This window comes from Bactrocera dorsalis, chromosome 3 (genome assembly GCF_023373825.1).
Source record: "Bactrocera dorsalis isolate Fly_Bdor chromosome 3, ASM2337382v1, whole genome shotgun sequence".
Taxonomy (NCBI): domain Eukaryota; kingdom Metazoa; phylum Arthropoda; class Insecta; order Diptera; family Tephritidae; genus Bactrocera; species Bactrocera dorsalis.
Genome location: NC_064305.1, coordinates 66,405,971 through 66,427,190, shown reverse-complemented (window position 1 = coordinate 66,427,190; position 21,220 = coordinate 66,405,971). Strand labels below are relative to the sequence as shown.

The 21,220-nt window shown below is 36.8% G+C and overlaps 2 protein-coding genes across 5 annotated transcripts in view; one reads left to right on the top strand and one right to left on the bottom strand.

The window, feature by feature from the left end:
• Positions 1 to 6,687: 6,687 nt before the first annotated feature.
• LOC105233215 (ran-binding protein 9) lies at positions 6,688 to 15,467 on the bottom strand. 4 transcript variants are annotated; one of them, XM_029553376.2, is made up of 13 exons: positions 15,260 to 15,467; positions 12,278 to 13,862; positions 10,798 to 11,058; positions 10,529 to 10,728; positions 10,276 to 10,463; positions 10,093 to 10,205; positions 9,870 to 10,021; positions 9,482 to 9,711; positions 9,293 to 9,405; positions 9,012 to 9,074; positions 8,804 to 8,943; positions 7,739 to 7,850; positions 6,688 to 7,500 (listed from the first exon to the last, which is right to left on the bottom strand). In XM_029553376.2, the coding sequence occupies exons 2-13, from the start codon at positions 13,827 to 13,829 to the stop codon at positions 7,364 to 7,366; spliced, it is 3,261 nt and encodes a 1,086-aa protein (XP_029409236.2). In that variant the 5' UTR covers positions 13,830 to 13,862; positions 15,260 to 15,467; the 3' UTR covers positions 6,688 to 7,363. The 4 variants fall into 4 exon arrangements, with proteins under 4 accessions (XP_029409236.2, XP_029409237.2, XP_019848376.2 ...); XM_029553377.2 differs by having other exon boundaries at positions 10,798 to 10,968; XM_019992817.3 differs by having other exon boundaries at positions 10,804 to 10,968.
• Positions 15,468 to 17,542: 2,075 nt separating this feature from the next.
• LOC115066120 (uncharacterized) overlaps positions 17,543 to 21,220 on the top strand; it is a 184,096-nt gene continuing 180,418 nt past the window's right edge. The window contains exon 1 of the transcript XR_007422252.1: positions 17,543 to 18,736. The gene's annotated coding sequence lies outside the window, so the exon portion shown is untranslated. The remainder of the gene's footprint in view (positions 18,737 to 21,220) is intronic.

The following is a 21,220-nucleotide window of genomic DNA, read 5'->3' as shown; positions in this document are numbered from 1 at the left end:
GAAATGGCTTCGATTACGGCGAATTTATTGCAATGCAATTGTTGTTGTAAAGCGCGTTTTTTGTTGAACACAAGTTGTTGTGATATTTTGTTGTTGTTTGGATTTTCTTTTTTAGTTTGCCGATTAACGGATGCTGTTATTCACTTTAATTATTTTTGTTGTAGCGATTGAAATATGTTCGCAAAAACTCACTTATGTAATTGTGGGTTTTTTCTTACGAAATTTATGTATGTATATATGTATTTCACTTATTTTTTAAACGTTTTGTGCGGTTTGTTCTGCGTTCTGTTGTAATTTAATTTTATATTATTTTTATCGTTAAACACACACACAAATCTGCTGCACTACTTAATTTTTCTTACTTTCATTCGGCTTTATTTTGCTCGTATTTTTCGCTACTTTCATATGTGTATGTACATGTATGTTTGTATGCGTGTACATATGTTTACATTCAAATATCGTTGGGTCGTTTCATGGACATATCATTAAATCACTATGCGAAAAATGAGTAAACAATGATTGTATTGAAAAAAATTCACATTAAAATGGAATAAATGCAAAATTATAGAATAACACCAACAACAACACACACACACGCACACATGCCGACGGGGCATATGGTTCTATGGCGTTGATATCCATAAATTACAAACTGTCATACATAAATATTTGCGTTTATGTGTGTAATTCGTCCAAGTATTGACGTTTCGACTTCATTCGATTTATCACACACACACACACATGCTATGTGTTTTAAACTTATTGTGTAGTAGTGTTGCTTTTATACCCTGAATAGGGTATATTAGGTTTAATTTGACGAGATATCTTCACGAAATTTGGCACAGATTATTATTTAAGGAGTCGCTAAAATCTCCGAAAAAATTGTTTAGATCGGACAACTAAAGCATATAGCTGTCAAATAAACTAAACGATCAAAATCCTATCCTTGTATGGAAAACCTTTTTATTTGACGAGATATCTTCACGAAATTTGGCACAGATTATTATCTAAGGAGTCGCTAAAATCTCCGAAGAAATTGTTTAGATCAGGCAACTATAGCATGTAGCTGCCATATAAACTTACCGATCAAAATCAGTATAAAGATATTTTCTTACTCTTTTCTGCCATAAAAAATGCACCTGTGAACGGTATTATGCTTCGGTGCAAGCGAAGTTAACGTTTTGTGTTGTTTGTTAATTTCATTCAAATTTAATTGTCTAAAAGCATTTACATTGCGTTCAAGTGAGGCTTGCATTGCGAAATTATTGTTTTTGATATTTCAATTCGCGCTTACTGGCCGTTAGCTGAGTCACTTTGATTGCCGCAGCTGGCGCATTGGCTGAGTGGTGGTGCACACGCTCATCGAGAACTGATCAAAAGTGACGACACTTTCATATACATACATATATGTATGTACAAATATGTATGTATGGCATCCAGTTGACATTAATTATTTTGAATATGTGCTCGAGTATGATTAATTAATGCCGCTTACTCGGCTTTGGGTGCGGCTGTGCCTATGAGCGGCATCAATTGAGACAGATTGCCCGACAATGAACAGTGGAACAAGTGCGAATTGCACCTGTGATACTCTCGAAGCAAAACTTTACCTTTTAGCATAAAATTTTTTACTTAAAAAATTTACAAGTTGAATGTATCGAAGTATATCGATGGTCGTAAACTCATACCAGTTGCTCCTAGTGGCTGTACTGAATGCAGCTATTTAGGCTATCGAGTTTGACGGCCTTTGTTTTGACAACCTTACCTTTGCCCATTCCAAAGTCGGGTCAAATAAACCGCAACGGACCCAGAATTTTTCCGTCGAAGGACTGTCAACTCGTCATCATTCCAAGAAATTACTTTATACATATTATCTAGACCCCGTTAGAGAGATAAGGTTCAGATAACTTGTCATCGAAGCACGCCCAGGAAACGTGTTGTCGGACGACAGAGAGAGGGATGTCAGATGTGTAGGATTAGCTGGGCATGCAAAAGATGTGGTTAGAGTCAAGTGGGAGCTCGTTGCATGCTGGACATATATTTTATATGGTGTTTAACATGCTACAATGGGTGGTGACTCCAAATACGCCATTCACTGGGAGGGAGTCGGTGAAGGTGTTTATGGCGGTGCATGTCTGAAGTTAGTTGCATCCTAAGTCTGATCGCCGTATTGACTTATGTCGTCGACGTAGTTAAGGGACCTTTTGATGTTCCCAGAAGGCGGTTCCACTTCGAGGAGACGAGTGCAGAGATAATTTCTTTGAAAACACTCCAGAAGAAACTGCTTGGAGAGGAGTTCATTGCTCCTTAACTGAGAGCATACGGGCCTCACCGTGCAGATGTTCTACAGGAGATATCAAGAGGTATCCTTTTAAAGTCCGGAGTGCTGCGTCCTTCTTTTGAGCTCATTCTATCGATTCCATTGCCCGACGTCATTATCGTGCAATTTTCCCTTTGGTGGTGGAGAGTGTTTCGAGATGTAGATGTAGACTTCACAGATGTTTCCGCCGCTCCAACTAAAGCAACTTTTGTTTTGAATATTGTTAAACGGCCATGAAATATCCTTATTGTAAATGAAAAATTTATCACTGTTGAAGTTTTTAATAACCAAAACTACGTGGACGTGGTCACTATCCAGCAGTTATATTGTTTTGGTGTGAAAGCTCCTGTGCATTCCAAAGGCATTACAACTCGTAACTGCTGTGAAAAAGGCCTTATTGGAACGAACTTTTGCAGACTGAATTGTAAGGAAAAATTTGAGCTCTTACTTGGACAAAAATATATCAGTAGGTTGTTTTAAAAGGCGTGGTAAAGCCTACAGAAACTTTAATAGTAGCAGAAAATACCTATTCCTGAAGAAAATAGGAGGAATCCTGCCGAGTTGACAGCCCTTATTGTGTTGGAAATGGAACAGTGTGGTCAATACCACATACCAAAGGCCGAATCGTTTGTTTGTGTGTGTAATTTCTATAACGGATTGAACTTGTAACAGAACTTATGGCAGGACTAAGTACATACATATGCATGTGTGTATTTGTGTATACACGAGTATTTATATACATATGTACATTTTATGCAAATTTTTACACTTATCTCAACTTTGATATTGAGTAAATACATTTGTATGTATAAGTTACACATACACATGCATGCTTGTATCAACATAAAATTCCAAGCAAATGGAGGCGAGACGCTTATCAGCTTTTTACCATGCTCCATGCTGTCGATTAGTTTATTTGCAATTGGCGACTTTAGCCTCCCCATACCAAAAACTTGAAGGGTTGAACACCCGACAACAAACAAAGTCAGTAAGTTTTCAGAAACAATGTGAACATATAGTATACTACTATAATGTTTGGATGTATTTATATTTGTTTATGTAATATGTGGCGATATGAAAGGCTATGCATTCCAAAGGCATTGCACATTGGAGCGATATGCTCAGTCTATACGAAATGGCAATAAAATATCCACAAATGAATTAACAAATAAAATAAGAATATTATGTACATCCATATAATCCATATGCATATGTAAGATCGTATATACTTTAATGTCTGTACACAAATATGTAGGTTGTAATCTAGAGTTTATCTTATCGATATAGGCAAGTACGTGCATAAGTATGTATGTAAGTCTGTATATATTAGCGAACAGATCAATCGATACTCTTTGATAAAATAATGTTCCTACACTCAGTATGCCTCATTGCAGTCGCTTTCTACAATAATTTGTTTTTATTCATTTATTTTATATATATACGAGTATATACATACATATGTATGTATGTACACATGTGAACGACAACTTCCAGTTAAAAAAGCAATGATAAACGGAAGCTACAAACTGCCAATAGCTTCAGCGCCAACATTTGCAAGTTCTCTACAAAATTTATGGCATATGGAATTGTGTTGAAAACATTAGATTAATATGTGTACATATACAGAAATGTTTATCGTGCGTAAATGCGGTAATTTACTGAGTAAAATGTTTGTGCGCCGAACATTTGCGGATTGGGTAGTACTCTGAAGTGTCTTAGAATTAGAATTAGAATTAGTTATTATTATTTTTTGCTTAACAAACACTCTCTATGAATACCAATCTCTGTTGAATATATGACTGTATATTTGTATGTACGCATGCTATCCTTGCGTATTCACTCACATATTCACATGCGCCCACTGCCACCCACACACCACCCAAGCTGCTAAGCGCACTTGCTTTGCGTAAACGAATATACAATTTAGTATACATAACTACAAAAAAATATATATATTGCAGTTTCTGGCGTATATGTACAAATATAGCAGTTAATTATATACATATGTATGTATGAATATGGCATAGAATTTATTTAAACTCGATCTTGGCATCAAGTGATAGTAAACTTTTCATATTACACTACTCTATCGGAAAGTGTGTAGTTTTTTTGCCACCGCCCCGCCCGTTGATGCGCAATGGTGGTAAAATACACTTTTCGAACGTAAACGCGCCGCTAGCAGTCTTTCTACACAGTGACTGCTGCCGCCCGGTGCCGCCTCTCAAGCCACACATACTAACATATTTAAAGAGATATATAAGGAAACAATGCTTTTGCATCGATTTTGTGCATTAAAAACCAAAAAAATACTTATTGTATATTTATCAAATTTTCGTTCTGTTAAACACTGTGCGAAAAAAAACTTTTCATCATTTGGAAAAAGGCATATGCGATTTTCACTGAATACACATCTGGCGTTTCTACCTCGCCCAGAATGTTGCGATTTGTGTTCGTATGTGTGTGTGTGTATGTGGTTGGTACACGATTTTGCGGCTGGTGCTTCGCTGATAACTTGGTCTTTTTTTAAGCACTTCCACATAAGTTATCATTACACTAATAACATTTTCTTCAATTACCACAATGCACTTGCACTTTTTTCCAATTTCTATTGATAAATTCCAATTAATAAAATTCGTTTTGCTGGAGTTATTCACAAATTTCTTCGAGCACTCGACTTTTTTGTGTAACCCGCCCGCAAACTTTTTCAACTCTGCTGCCACTGCTGCTGCTGCGAATGCGATTGCTCCTTTGTATTTGGTGTTCCTCTCTCTCTATGCGGCGCGGCGGCGCTTGTTCATTCAACTTTTTTCCAATTATTTCTTGGGTGCTCTCTCGCTCTCCAGCAATGGGCGCTTGACGTTTCTTCGCCAGTGATGGCAATGCAACAAATTTTTGGAAACTTCAGTTGTCAACGCGCTTAACGTGCAGTTTTTCAATTATTATTTATTTGATTAAAGTAAAAAGCAAGTTTGTTATATTTTTATCAGTATATAAGTAGTTTGTTGTGAAAGTCATCAACTGGAGTCAATGTTCAGTTGCCTTTTTCCGTTAAATTACTGTTTATTAAAAACCAATTTGTACACAGTCATTTACCAACACTGTTTGTCAATCTGTATGTTCGAAATCAATATTTCCTTATTAGACGATGGGTGCTGCCATACTTGGTGCAACCAAAATTGCCGCAAATTGAATAATTTATTTAAATAATGAATTTCAAATTTGAATTATTATTCATTTATATTTAATCTGTTTACAACAAAAAAAGTTCAATACAAAAAGTTGGTCCAAAATGCCTTCCGTTCATATTCAACCTCATTTACATCCGGTCTTAGCTTACCATTTTGGCAACACTTGACTGATTTGTATGTTGGACATTTCCGAACTGTTAATTTGCAATAACCGCGGAAATACAAATTTTTTAGCGGATAGACTACTTTTTTTTCTCTTCGTTTCCAGAATAAGTTAAGAAAAACTTCGACGCTGTCGTTGGAGACGAACCATCACCTTCACTGTTCACAAAAAGCAGCTGTCCCAACAACTGAATGAAGTTAATACAATTTCTAAGGAATGCATGCATTCACATATATGTACATATATATTGGTGATGGCGATTAAACGTCTGGATCTGAAAAGATAAATAAATCAAAACTTCTTTGATAATATGTTCGACAGTTTCAAAAAGTCATGGGTTCTTCTAAGGACCGCCTTCTTCGATATCATTACTCCATAAATAATATGCATACATACGAACTCCCAAGTGATTGAAGCAAATCCATTTTTTGTGGTCAAAGACAATTAGAATGCATTCCTGTTCGTTCCCGCGACAGCTGGGTGTAAATAACTGGAAAGGACCTGGATTTTTAACCGAGCAAGGAGTGTCAACACGCCACAATGTCTATAAATCACTTCAGGAATGTTTTCAGTCGCTACGACAAGGAGGCTTTCCAGCATCATATATAGCTAATCTAAAGGCGCAGCGAAGGACATAGTTTAAATCGTGACTGATTAATTGAAAGACAAACTCACAACAGATTTATTTATATATATGTATATATATATATATATATTTATTGAGATAAGTTGAATTCTTTCTGCATTCATTTCGACGAAAATTATTTATTATTAAAGAATAAAACTTCAACTGCTCAATTAAAGTTTGGAAGCATAATAATATACGAAAACAAAAAAGAAGAAAATTATATAAACGCTATTCGCTTAACTTAACCACTAATCGGTAATTATAACTAACAATATAGAGTTTCGTAAAGAGCACGAAAAAAATCTGTATTTAAATCTCACTTCTTCCACTTTAAACACGTAACTGTTGAAGACACGATGTTTTTCGTGCAAAAGTACATACGTTGCGCTTAAATGTGATTTTATTTATTATTATTATTATTTCATGAGAGGTGTTTGTATACAAATTTAAGCACAGAATTTTGTTTTTCAATTTTAATTTACTTAATCGATGATTGTTGGATATTTTAAACAAAAACAAAACTTTTGATTAAATGTTAAAGGCAATAGTGTGTGTATATGTATATGCGTGTGTGTATGTGCTTGAAAATTAAACTAATGAACGAATCCAATTTACTGTCTGTTGTTAAATGTTTGTTTTTGTTTTGTATGTATATATAGATATATTTTGTATAATTTACGCGGCCATTTTATTTTGGAGTACTTGAGAGGAAGGGAAATTATGACTACTACCGCTACATTGAACCACATATGTATGTATAATAAGTGGATCTTGGTGTTACTAGAAAACTGAAAATTTTAATAATTATCGTTGATTCTTGAAATTATAGTTTAAACAAGTTTAGTTGATTATAAATGAATAATTTGCGTTCGCTCTTCTATGTTTTTTTGTTTTAAATACGATAATTAGAAAAAATCTAAATAAGTGCAATAAGGAGCACAATCGGAGCGCATGTTGGCGTCGAACGATGAGGGACACACCAACCACCACCATGCTGTGGGACACGACGATGACGACGACGACGTTAGCTACGACGTTTCAAACATCTTCAAGCGCAGAGTGGGTCAATTTTGTGGAAAGACATCTTCGATATTTACGAACGCACAAGCACCGAGCGATTCCCGAGCCATCACCTTAAGCAATTCAGCGGCATGCGCTACGCACACGTCAAGTGGCGGGCGACGTGGATAGTTCATCGATTCTGGAAGATAACAGATATTTGACAATTAGAAAAACGAAGATAAAAAACTACAACATAATTTAAAAATAATGTTTGGTGTCAAACAAAATTTTCATCTATCTCAGTTCGTTTTTTATAGAAAAAAATTTCTTATTCTATTTAACAAAAGAAAACAAAGAATTAAATTAAATAAATATAAAAAAAATGATAAATTATAACTATTTCGATTTGACATAATATAATATAATCTTAATCTTACCTAAAATAGCGGAATTAAGTGCTGTGCATACGTTTTCTCGTTTCGTGGGACAAAGTTGCCAACCCAACGGGCTGGACCAGGGATTTGAATAAGCGATTAAACTAAATGCATCCTGTTGGAGAAAATAAAAATATTATTATAGCAATATAATGTAGTTTTCAACAGATTAATTAGTATTATAATGTGTAAATAACAACAATAATCGAATTTGACAAAAATAAAAAACAAGAAAAGGTGTTAACCCAAGCTTTAATACCATTCACAGGTTCATTGTGATAGCATCAAAGGATATAGAAAGATCTTTTTTTGGTTGTTGTTGTAACGGTTACCTATTCCCGTTAGGGTGGCAAGGATTAGAAAAGTAGTCATCGAAACGTGTTGTTTTGGCGTGGTCGGTTCTTAAGGAACGAAGTATCGGATGTGTAGTGTTAGCAGGCTTTGCAAAAAGGTGGTTAGTGTCAGCGGGGACTCACTGGACATATATTTGATATGTCAAGGTCAATTCTGGATAAATAGGAGTTTAATCTGCTACAGTTTCCAGAACGAAAATGCGGAAGGGTCATTCTCAATTCTTGGGGCAACTCGAGCACTTCGTCTGATCTAGAAAGACCAAGACGAGTAGTCAACCTTTAAGATGCCTGCGCTTGTCGCGTATTTTAACAGACTCTGTGACCTCACTGTCGATACCTCCTCCAGTGTATTACTATACACTTTGAGGATCCCAGAAGCTTACAGCGTAGTCTCGCCAATGCGGGACAAGCGCACTAAATATGTTCCATGGTTTTCCTAGTCCTCTGCTCTAAATATTTCCTCCAGTCTTCCCGATCTGTCAGCCCCATTCTGCAGGCGTGTGTACTTCCTATTTACTGTTGTGCACATGACTTTTGCAGTCTGACACCCAGATAGCTCGTCCTATCATGTTTTGATTTTCTTTACCATGCTTCTGCCGTGATCGTCGTATAGACAATGCATGGGTTTCCCCATAATTAAAATAAGTATATCAAGGACTTTTGTAGTTTGCCTTCCGTGAAGAAAACAGAGGATGTTCTCATACAATATACTTACTTCTAACATTTGTCGATCCTCATCGTTTAATTTATTCTCCTTCTCCAATTGCTGTCCCATTTGAGATAGCTCTTTGCCGAATTCCAATATCCGTTCGATGCCATGACTATATTTCTGTGCGGAAGGTGATACGTCGATGTCTGGAGTAATGAAGGAGAATATTTATTTTTTAAATTTTATTTTTAAATAGAAATGTGTGAATACAAACCCATTTCCTCATCAACGTCTAAAGAACTATTGAAATTAGAACTGCCGTTTTTGCATGAGTTACCTGGGTAGACAAATACAATACATTAAAATATATTAGATATAAGAATGAAAACTGGGATTAAATTTTGAAAGTTTTTTTTATACACATAAATATATATTGTTGTATATATGTATAGTATATAGAAAACCCGTTAACTTCGTTGTGCATACTTAATACACTCTGTTCAGGGTATAAATATTACATCTCAACATTTAATTCAGCTTTCTTAAACTTCTTACCATTGGTGTGCATATTTAGTTCCATTTCTACATCATTCAAATAATCGATATTGGTGCTATTGTTTTTATTACTAATTGAAATCGCATCACCAGAGCAGTTCTCATCCGAAATACTGTGTGTTGTTTGAAAGCAGATTAAACACAATTAAACATTTTTAAGTAAAAAAAAAATAAATGCTCTGCACTCACGATGTGTTTTTCAGTTCCTGTTGATGCGCATGATTATCGGCATTTATCACAGCTGAATTTGTTGTTGTAGTTGATGTTGTCACCATAGTCTGTGCATTATTATGTGCTACTGTGCTCTTACCATTCTGATACGATTTGGTTGACTGTATGACCGATGTTTGATTCGGTGGCGTTGTCTGCGTTTGTGTTGTGATCGAATTTGTTAATTTATTATTAGTAGTAGGGCAATACTGAATCAACAGACACACAAAATAAAAAATAAGGACACAGAAAAACAAAACATAATTGATTACATGCACATGTATTAGTAAAGACTTTCTTCTCTTCTATTGGTTTTTAGGTTAAGTGACACTAAGCTAAAATTTGTTTATCGATATCTGCGCTTTACCTCAATATCTGAGCCATTCACCATCTCTATGAACTGTCTGCACTTCAGCATGAACCAAAGACTTTTGTTATTCTCTAATAGACCCGGATAAGAGCGCAGCGTGTGCTCAATGGCGTGACCCATTTTGCCGGATAATACAAGTTTTAATATTTCTATAATGCAAATTGAAAAAATAAATTAATTGCCATGAGTAACAGTTATTTAGAGCATGATGCAAACATACTTTGACGATTTCGAATCGATGAAATATCCTCTTGAAACGTTTGCCCAGTGGTTCGAGCGAATGCCTCTGCAGTTTGACTATAACCATTGTGCAAGAGATATGATGATACCATTCTGAAAATGTAAATAATAATGAGTAAAAGTTTACTTAAGAATTATTTCCACGTTTTGTGGCGCAACTTACTTGTGTAGCAGTGTCGTTGGATCACCCTGATCGAGTGTCATGGGGAAATCATAGATGGCGGTCCTCATTTGAGCACGCATTTGCTTCATCATATCTTCGATTTGATCAAATTTGAATGGCTCCTGGCCAAAATTGGCATCAATCTCCTCACCAGGTGTTTGAAGGCCCACCGTTGGATATAGTTTGCACTAATAATATTAAAATACACACATGTACCCAGCATAGACACAACACTTTTGTATATACTACTAACTTTATGTACCGGTAAATCTCTGAACGCGACACCCAGATCAATGCCATTCTTGGTGTAAAAACACGAATTATCCACAAAATTCACACAGCAACCGATTACATCGCCAGTTGTGAATGTCGGTCCATACGATTGACCAGTATTGGATTGGGCATATGAATTGCCATCGTCGCCATGGTAACCATACGTATGCTTGTCCCAACCTGAAAGAGAAAATGGCGAAACCGAAAATAATATTATTTGCATTTGTTGGTGGACACAGAACGCGCTGCCTTTACCTGGTAAACGATTCATGCGAAATTGCTGAGCTGTCAAACCGATACCCATGTAGCCATCTTTACCTTTCGATATAATTTTCACTTCAAAATAGTATAGGCCACAGGCGGGTGGAATCGGATGAGCTGTGCGCACCGAGGCAGGACCGTCGTGTTTATTACCTACGCCTGCAAATAAATGGCGTAAAATGAATATATGGCGTAATACAAGTGTCCAGATCAAGGACATGAGCATCTGAAAAAGGCTGCGCTTAGGCGCTATCAAAAATAAACTGATTTTAAAATATCTTGCAAATTAATTTTTTATGTACATATGTAATTATAAGAAATAAATAAAAACGATTCATTCAGCAGTTGTCTGCTCTGTGACTGTTCTGCGCTTGCAATATTTTTGGTCAAATAAAGTACAACCGGATCTTTGTTATTGTAACTTACGCACGACCGATTGATGTGTAAATTGACATAAGTACCCACATATGCACATAAACACATAATTACAATAATCAGATGCAATATTAATTTTAAACGCATCTTCATGCACAAAGGGCAACTAGTATAAATGTAAACAACAACAATGCGCTTGATAACCACATATCAGCTGATGGTATTATGATTGCACCAACTACACGACAATCTCACGAACAACAACAGTAAACAGCAGCACAGGCACATATGTTTATAAATGTCAAAAGGAGTACGGACAATAAAAAGCGTGCGTAAAAAAAAATCCAAATGAAATACAAAAACAAACACACAAATAACCAGGCCAATGACAGAGGGCGATGAAGCGAGAACAACCGAATTGTGTCGTGCTGGACAACTTCGTGTTTGCTTTCCTTCCGTTTGTTCCGTTGTTGTCTATAAAGTCGTTTTCTATTTTTTTTCTCCCGATTTGGTACATAAAATGGCAGAACAGATTGCACTCCACTGTAGTGATGACAAAGGTAAATAAAGCGTGTGTGGGAAACGCAATAAAGAGCGGTGGGCATGGAAAATTAACCGAAATAAATGAAGTGAGGAGAAGATATTGTAGGCATGCATATGCATGTACAATATGCATAAGAACATAACGAAAAAGTGCTTGAAATGGGTTGAGTTACGATTAAGCCGCATAACAATTATTAAATTTATTAATTTTTAGATTTTAATATACTAGCAATAAATGAGCGTATTATTTAATAAAAAACTGATTACTTTCTTTCAATGAATTTCAATTTTCTCCGTACACCCACACATACATATGCACAGCTTTAACAATAGGGAAGCGATTTCTGCATTTCCGCTAGTTCCTTAATTTCTAATTCGTTTTATTGTTAATTTCGTTTCCTTTTTAAGGACGCGATATTTCGCGCTTAAAAACTGCCGGGTTGATTTTAGTTTTCATTTTTACATGGTGCGCGCTAGTCTAGTATTTCTTCGATCGTTTGTGTTTTATGGGAATAACTAAAAGTAATGCATTTATTAAAGTTTCACTCACCTTTATAGTGTACATGTAGATTATTCTGCGATAGTCCAATCGATAGACATTTGTCGTGTGGACTCCAGCAGCGTGGCAGTGGAGTTTCAGCTTCGTTCACATTTGGATAGAGCATTTTTAGGCGATCGGTCACTTGCTGCTGACGCGAATGATGATTATGATTACTACTACTGTGGGCACCAGAGCCAGCGCAAGTAATGGTGCTTGATAGGGCAGTGGCACCGACGCCGCCGCCGGACGGGTTGTCGCTATTGCTGCTGCTCCCAAGCATGCTTGCTGTTAGTATTGCGTTTGTATTTGCGCCGTTACTGGGATTTATTTGGCTGACAAAGCTAATGCCGCTATTATTGTTATTATTGCTGCTGATGCTATCGCCCCCACCGGACAAAGCAGGTATGTCAAACGCAAATGGTGAATTATTTATACAGCCACCAAAATTGGGGTAATAATGATGATGGTGGTGGTGGTTTAGTGGGTGCGTGAATGGATGGTGTGTAAAATGCGTAGCGTACGATAGTGCAGCAGGTGACTTAGGTGCTCGAACGCGTTGTTGTTCGCCACTAAGATTTTCTTCGTCGTCAGCGTCGGCGTCCTCGTCTTCGTCGTCCTCTTCTTGCAACAGCAATGGCAGTGATATTGGAGGTGTTTGGTTACGTATGTTAGATGCGCTGCTACCAGCTGCACCTTCTCCTATTACGCTCAGTGTCGAGCGTTGAGCACCGCTCAAACTTTCCACCGGCTGTTCTTGCTGCTGTAGACACTGGCGTTGTGGCTGCGTCTGCTGCTGCTGTTGACTAGTTGATGCAATGTCAGCGCTCAGTCCAATAGCTTCACTCGCAGCGGATTCTAATGCAGATGCATCAATCGTATCGGCAATCGGATTATTGTCGACGAAAGCACATGGATGCGTTAATTGTAGTTCTTCTTGAATATCCTCTTGCTCAAGTGTTTGCTGGTGCTGTGCTGTGGCTGCTGCTTCCGGAATCGGCTGTTGTTGTTGCTGCTGCTGCTGCTGCTCTTGTTCGAGTGGTGGTGGTGGTGATGGCGGTGGTGGTAGTAGTGCGTGTTGCTGGAGGGAGGGAGAGGGAGAATGTTCAAAATGAAGCGCATGTTCAGAGTGTAGTTGTTCTTGTTGTAATTGTTGTGGTTCTTGCTGATGATGATATAGTTGAAGATTGTGTGACGATGATGTTGGCGACGATGATGATGAGGAGGATGAAGGAGGTGGGGTGGTATTGTTATTGAATAAGAGGGGTGAAGCGAAAACTGAATTGTCCGGCAAATGACCTGCCGTATGAAGTAGTTGCTGTGGTGGTGTTGGTGGTGGCGGTGGTGATGGTGATGGCGGTTGTGGCAATCCAACTGCACCGATGCCCTCGTCCAAGGCCTCCGGTAACTCCTCGGGCTCTACGAAGTGTCCGCCACCATCATTATCAGTTGACTGCAATATTGGGAGCATAGGTAAATTTGCGAGCAAATTGCTGCTGCTGCTATTGTTACTGCTGCTCGTCGACGAAGAGTTCAGCTGTTCATTATCGTTATCAGTATCCATTTTTTATGACTTAAAAATGTTGAATTTAGTCAACTGAAAATATGGTACACACTTTTTTTAAAAAAGCTACCACTCAAGTGTGCGCATTAAATAATTATAGACAACAGAATTTTGAGGGAATAGACTTGGGTCTGCCGTTATTGGTTACCATCATCAACATCATCGTCGCAACATCAGTGCTAATGCATACTTAAAAATATATACAACACATAAGAATATTTCCGATTAAAAAAATAACTGTATTTGTTTGTTAAATAATTTTTGGAAACTGAATTGGAAGACATTTCGACCAAGTCGGAGATATAAAATTAATTTCAGTGACGCATTTAACATAATTATTTCGTAGAAATTGCTTGTAAAAGCGGTCAAGGTTGCATTGCCCTAAATCTATGCTGACCCTGGCATGGAAAGTAGCTTGTAACATATTTTCTTTAAATATTTCTATGATTTCAACTTAACGCAGAGGGCCACACATGGATTGTCTACCAACGGCAAATAATAGAAATATATACAATTCCAAAAACTGCAATTACGTTGCACCCATTAAGTGCAACAGCTATACAATTGGTAGTCAAAGAAAATAACTCCATAGTATCAAGTAATCCTGCAGACAAAAGGTGCTGATTATGATACTACTTTTCCTATCTATTGCGCTGTATTTATGTATTTTACTTTTCGTTTTTGTTAAACAACAGCTGTGAAGTGGCAAGTGAAAGCAACAATGATTTGTATAAAATCAATATATCACCTTTATGCACGTCAGCGCTTAAACTAGATTTTCGACAAATTCATTCTATATATTGCACATTTTGTCACAGAGATGCTTACGATTTGTTTAGTTAAAAATTATTTCAATTAATGTACGAAGTTTTTCACTTTTTTACTACGTTTCACTGATTTTTCTTTGTTTTGCCCTCTTGATAAAGTGACAATCACACGAAAAAGGCACGACACACACACAAATACACAACTCCTTTTGCTCTTCATTAATTTCTTTTCGACTGTTCTGTTCTGTATCTATGTGCGACATTTATGCATTTCGTTTTGTTTCCTTGTACATTGTCAAAGTCTTCTTCTTCTGCAACTTCTGGTGTTTTTCTTGTATTCTGCGCTTTGATCGCACGTTCGTTTCAATTTAACAACAACAATCTAAACATATATATGTATGTATGCATAAAAGCGAAATTCATGCATTAAAGGTGTAAAGTAAAATTGATGAACAATGGAGTTGCTCGACTAGCTGTATATATTATCATCTTTTTCGTTGGGTAACTGGAAGAAATATGCACTTGCACACCGAATTCCGTGCACTTTCGCATTTATGACCTCACTCTAAATATATATTATGTATTGAAAACGCTGCAATTGTGATCCCACGCATTGCGCTGCCACAAATTGCCTTATCTGCTACATTTCGCCACTTTATTCACCTTAGTGCGTTAATAATAAAAGCACGATCGATTTTTCTTCACTTTTCAGCAACACACGCTGGCTATTGCGCTCCACTTGAACTTTTATAATCACAAGTTTAATTTTTGTGATAATTTTTAATCCTTCTTTTCTTATTTATATTTATCCTTCCCCGAGAAAACACAAACTCTACTTCGACTGTCGACTGTCGCAGCAGAAATGATAAAGTGCTGCCAATGAAATGTCTACTGCTTTTCTCGCCATATTCGTAGTTATCGATAACAATGGCATGCCACACCATGTAATATTTTCATATTTTTTTATGATTTTTATTCCGATATACATATGAAAAATCATAATATTTAAAATTGGTGTGTCTTTTTATAATACTAAAATATTACAAAATATAATAATATTATATATGTATATAATATTAAAATATTTTTACTAAATGCATATCGATGTATACACGATACATGCATAAACCAAATAAAATTTTTGTTACCTTATTATCTGGTCTGTTTGTTTCGGCAAATCTTTAAAATAGCTGGATCAATTTTGATGGCGCTTTCACTGGAGAAATGCCAAAAGTGTTGTTGTCTTAGCCCAAGAAATATTTTTGTTATGAAAAATTTTGAACAAAGCTAACACGTTAATATTTCATTATGATATCTTATTTATCGACAGATATATGGAGTCAGCCGGAAGTTCGAAAATATTTATATTAGGTATATAGGGCAATAGGTCAAAATCACCTCATACCTATTGGTAGACGATGTATGTCCAATTTTAATGATATAGGTTACTAACTGAATAAGAAAGTATAAAAACATTATGTTGGATATACTAGTACATGATGTTTAGTTTAGATGAGAGATGTCTTCAAAATGAATCTCTACCCTTGCCTTAGAGAACCTAGACTAGAATTCAATTATTCTTATGTTATTGCTCTCAAAGTCTTATTATTTCAGCTATTTTTGTTCACATTCACAAAAATTCGACTATCGGGTCTTTATTTAGATACAGACTCCTGTGAACAAAAAACTTCGCTAAAGCAAAGCAATGATATTCAATGGTTCAGTACTGGTTTGTGAAATTTCGTCGTAACAGAGCACAATTTTTGCAAATGAAAGAGCCTTGCAGGTTAGGTTTAAAATCATCCAATTATTCAGCTTGTGATACGACCGATAAATTAAATGAATCTCATCATACCCTCTAGATTTCACTGAAATATAGACGTCAAGGTCTTGATGCTTCACGCTATCGAACCGATGTCGAATGTTGAAAGACTGTTACATGCCTAGATGGAGATGATTGGCTCGCACAAGTTTTTTAGAAACCTACCATTGCAGGAAGATGCACTTCACCATATTCTACCTTCCGGACACTACTTCAAGAAAATCAATCATCAAGGATTGGTGTGATAAGTTTAGATATGGTGAAAGGAGCACCGAAGACAGTGAACTCAGTGGACGGACGCCCAAAGGAGATTGTTGCCGACGAAAACATCAAAACAGTCCACAAAATAATTTCGGGTGACCGTAAAGTGAAGTTGTTGGAGATAACAGGCACCCTAAAGATATCAACTGAACTACATCATATCATTCAAAAACGCTTGAGCTTCGAATTGCTTCCAATCAATGGATTTATTGAGTGAGCACTTCGGTGAGCAGATAGTTTCACGTCTTGGGCCGGGTCGATTTGCCACAAAGATCGTGTGATATCACATCGTTAGACTTGTTCCTGTGTTCCATATATTATAAAGTCTAAAGTCCATGCGATCAATCTTGCTTCGATGCAGGTTTTAGAGCAAAAAACCACGTTACCAATCGAAATGCTCGAATGAGTCATTGAAAATTGGACTCAATGGGTGAATCATCTGAGCCGCAGCAAAAAAAAAAAAATTTCTGTCTTTTTTCTTTAAAAAATTAGGAAACCTCGAAATGGATTAGCCGTTACAAATATATTTTTTCGAAAAAAAAGCGTTATTAGAACAAAATGTTGTCTTCAACATATTCAGCTCGTTTTCACCAAAAATTAATCATTCGCTTTCCATTCAAACACATTTACATATAGGAAAGCTATCGCAAAAGCTCTACATTGCAATAAATTAACGGAAATAACTTTTAAAAGCTTAGCAATGGCTTGTAGCTTCTCGTTAACTGCCACGGAAATTAAATTAAACAACAAAGTTGGCGAAGTATTGAGCATTATTGCTTGCTCCACTTTGTTGTCGCCGAAAAAAACATGTAACTTTTTCCACAATCTTTACGCTATGTAAGCTTACAGAATGACTGCTGTTATTAACATTGCCTGCACAAATATGCGATGGTCTGGCATTAGTGGGTCGCATCTCCAACGTTTTTGTGTTTGCTGTTGTTGTTGTGCGCTTAGAAGGCACACTAGGCACAGTTTGTTGGTTTCGGCTTGTCAATTGGTTGGCGTGGGCGGCTGTTTGGGCAGGTGGTGGCGCCGTGTTCACATGTGTGTGTGTAAGTGTATGCATGTGTGTAGCGTTGCTGTTTGGCGGGTAATTGCATCGCCACGAGCTGAGTCCTACTTCAGTTGTTATCGTACGGTTCGGCTGTTTGGTTTGCTCAGCGACAAAATGGCTTTGCCGTTACTATTTCGGCCTCTTCGAATGGTTGGTTGAATGCGCTGTTGTTATTTGCGGTGCGTAAGACGCGTGTTTAACAAGTTCGAATGGAGTTTGTGCTACAATAACAACAACTGATAAACAAAGTGTACGGTTATTTCGGTGTTTTAGTGTTTTTCGACTTTTTTCCGTGCAGTCATTCAAGCAAATTTTCACCGCTCAAGTGCATTGTGCATTCTTGTAGCGTAATTTGTTGCAGTTTTTGCTGTTTTTATATAATTATTTTTTGTTGTTGCACTTACCGCAGTGAATTTCGTGCGTTTTTACAGCGCCGTAGATTCTGTGTGTCACTTCAAGCGCTTCAAGTGCTCTAACGGCATGCAATTTTCAAAGTGATTTGCTGGTGATTCGCAAGTGATTGGCTCTGGATGTGCGTTGACGCGGCGGTTTCGCGTTTGTCTTTATCTGTTTGTTCTTGCGAGTTTCATGCGTGAAAGTTTCGAAACTTTCTGTGGCGGTTTCTTCAGTGATTGACAGGCGAATCGGCAGACATGCGGTAGTTTTTGCAATCCAATTTTCCCCAAAAAAAAACAATGAAGTGCTTAATTACATATGTATGTATGTATGCACGAGTGTATAAACATATGTATGTATGTATGTTTATTAATACAACTGATTCATGCATTTTTTTGAGTGTGTCTCTGTGTTCTTGACAGGTTAGTGTATCACTTGGGCTCAAGATTTCTTAAAGAGAGCGAGAGTTTCTGTGTAAAAGTAATCAAAGTTATTTTGTGCAGTTCGGCGACAACTATAAACAACAACAATATTCAAAGTAATAATAACAGCAGTGTTGTTCTTGACTGGACATGAACAGACATGAAATGATTTAGTGGATTAAAAGGTAAAACGAAATTTTTTTTGGGTGGAATACAAAAAAAACTTAAAAAAAAATCAAAAAAAAAAATAAAAAAAAATCAAAAAAAAAAATAAAAAAAATTAAAAAAAATAAAAATAAAAAACCAACAAAAATATAATATTAGAAAAATTAAAAAAAATATACATTTTCTTTTTTAAAGTTAAAATAATTTTGGCAAACCACCAGCATGAGTCGAAGACCTTTCCTTTTGGTTGTAACGGGTTTTTAATAAGAGCGCTACAATAAAAAGTTTGGGATGTCAATGAAATTCTTTGTTCCCGTGAAAGTACATTCAATGCCATTCTGTATGGAACTCAGTTTTCTTTTACAGTGGCCACCACGGGCACGCTTGCAGAAGTTCAGACTCTGAACCCAACTTTTGACGGTTGTCAAGCATAAATCGCCCGATACTGCTGCAACTTCACGTTCGATATTCACACGAAGTTCATCAATTGTCGCTGGCTTGTTGGCATAGACCATAGATTTTACGTAGTCCCACAGGAAATAGTCTAATGGCGTCATCGCACGACCTGACTGGGCCCTTTCGTGAGGTAACACGTTTACCAAACTTGGTCTTCAATAAATCGATTGTGACATTCGCTGTGTGACTTATGGCGCCGTCCTTTTGGAACCACATACGTATTTTCCAAGTCCATATCATTCAATTCGCGCCAAAAATATTCGGTTGTCACTGAGCGATAGCGATTCCCATTCAGTATGCAACGTGTCGATCTTGATCATCACGGAAGAAGTACGGCGCAATGAAGCCGGCAGCCCATAAACTGCACCAAACCGTAATTTTTTCGGGTTGCAATGGTGACCCATAGAGTACGTACGAATGTACTTTCACAGGAATAAAGAATTTCATTGATATCCCAAACCATTTTTGTTTTATTAAAAAAAAAACTTTTGTAGTGCTCTTATTAAAAACCCCGCTTTTAAAGTTGAGGCCACTGACTCCGAATTTAAATTAGTAAATTTTAATAATTTCAACTCGTTATTCGATCGTATATCTTTCCAAAAAAGCTGGACAAATATGGTTTGTTTTGCTGTCCCTATCGCTCTACGTTTTCAGCGTCGCTATTAAAAACCCGGTTAGTTGCAGAATCATTCAAGTCATCTTCTGCTGTTATACCACCAACGTCGGATACTTTAGGTGGATCAGAGTTCAGTGTTAAATACTCAGTATCTCCACACTGTGTGTTTAACTCCAAAGTAATTGATATAAAATCCTTTGGGGCAATGACTTGGTCGGATATATACTCGCCAACTTAACAATTTTTGTATTGATAACTTTAGAAGGTCTGATTGAGCTTTCTTACTCGGTCTGTACTCCATTAATTCAGTTTCGTTTTCAAAGGATTCTTCTCCAACTTCATTTTCTGACATAAATTCTTCACACTGAAGAGAACTTTCGCTGGACATGATAATACCTTTGTCCAATTTTCGTGTTCTTCTAACAAGCCTTATGAAGAAAAAGAAGGAAAGGTCAGTGTATGAGTTACAAGGTGCTTTCCAAAGTAAAAAAGACTTTTTGAATCTAGCGCCCTCTGGTGGCTCCATCTATACATCGACTTCATGACATTTCATTGATTGGAAGTAAAGTTATTGCGTTTTAAGTGCCAGTATGTTTGCGTTATCGGTGCGAAAATGAGCTTCGAAAAAGAGCCAACAATAAATTTTGTTTTAAAATTGGTGAAACTTTTACCGAAACGTTTCAATTGATGAAATGGCGATGATTGCCTATCCCACAGCAGAGTGCACGAGTGGTTCAAACGTTTTCAAAGTGGTCGTGAAAACATAAATGACGATCAACATCTGGTCCAATCAAAATCCGTGATCCCCGGAAATTCCTTCGGAACTGTGCGTGAATTCATCAAAAATCAGCCGAAATCGTCATTGAAATACAGTAAATGGAATTGAACATCTCCAAAACATCGATTTATCGCATTTTGAACGAAAATTTGAGCTTGCGAAAGGTGTGTGCACGGTTTGTCCCGCACAAATTGACTGATGACTAAAAATTGCTCTCATCGATCGACGCTTTAGACCGATTATATGACCAAAAATCACATATTAACCATTAACCACTCAACGTATTCACCTTATATGACACGGTGCGACTTCTTCTTTTTCGGGAAAATGCATTTGCCCACGAAAGAAAAGCGTTATGCAGACGTAGAGGCCATTCAAAACGACTGGCATACTGGTGGCCAACGAGCTAAAACACTCGTTCGACATGCTTTTGGACCGTGCAAAAAGCTGTATTGAAGCAGAAGGAGACTTTTTGAATAAAAGAAATTGATTTTGCCGAAAAAACCATTTATTCTGTTTTTTTTTAAGTCCTGTTTACTTTGGAACGCCCCTTGAATGCATAGTATAACTATATATTTTTATAAAATTAGTCCTTCCTAATTGTTTATAATTCGTACTATTTTGAATTCGCTTTATTAATTCTAGAAAGTTCAT

Bases quoted from the DNA above. Each gene is read 5' to 3' on its own strand.
- LOC105233215 (XM_029553376.2), bottom strand. From the start codon at position 13,829: ATGGATACTGATAACGATAATGAACAGCTGAACTCTTCGTCGACGAGC. The intron at 10,729-10,797 runs GCAGCGCGTTCT...TTTCTCTTTCAG, and splicing joins GAATCGTTTACCAGGTAAAG to GTTGGGACAAGCATACGTAT. The intron at 10,022-10,092 runs GTATGTTTGCAT...TTTGCATTATAG, and splicing joins ATCGATTCGAAATCGTCAAA to AAATATTAAAACTTGTATTA.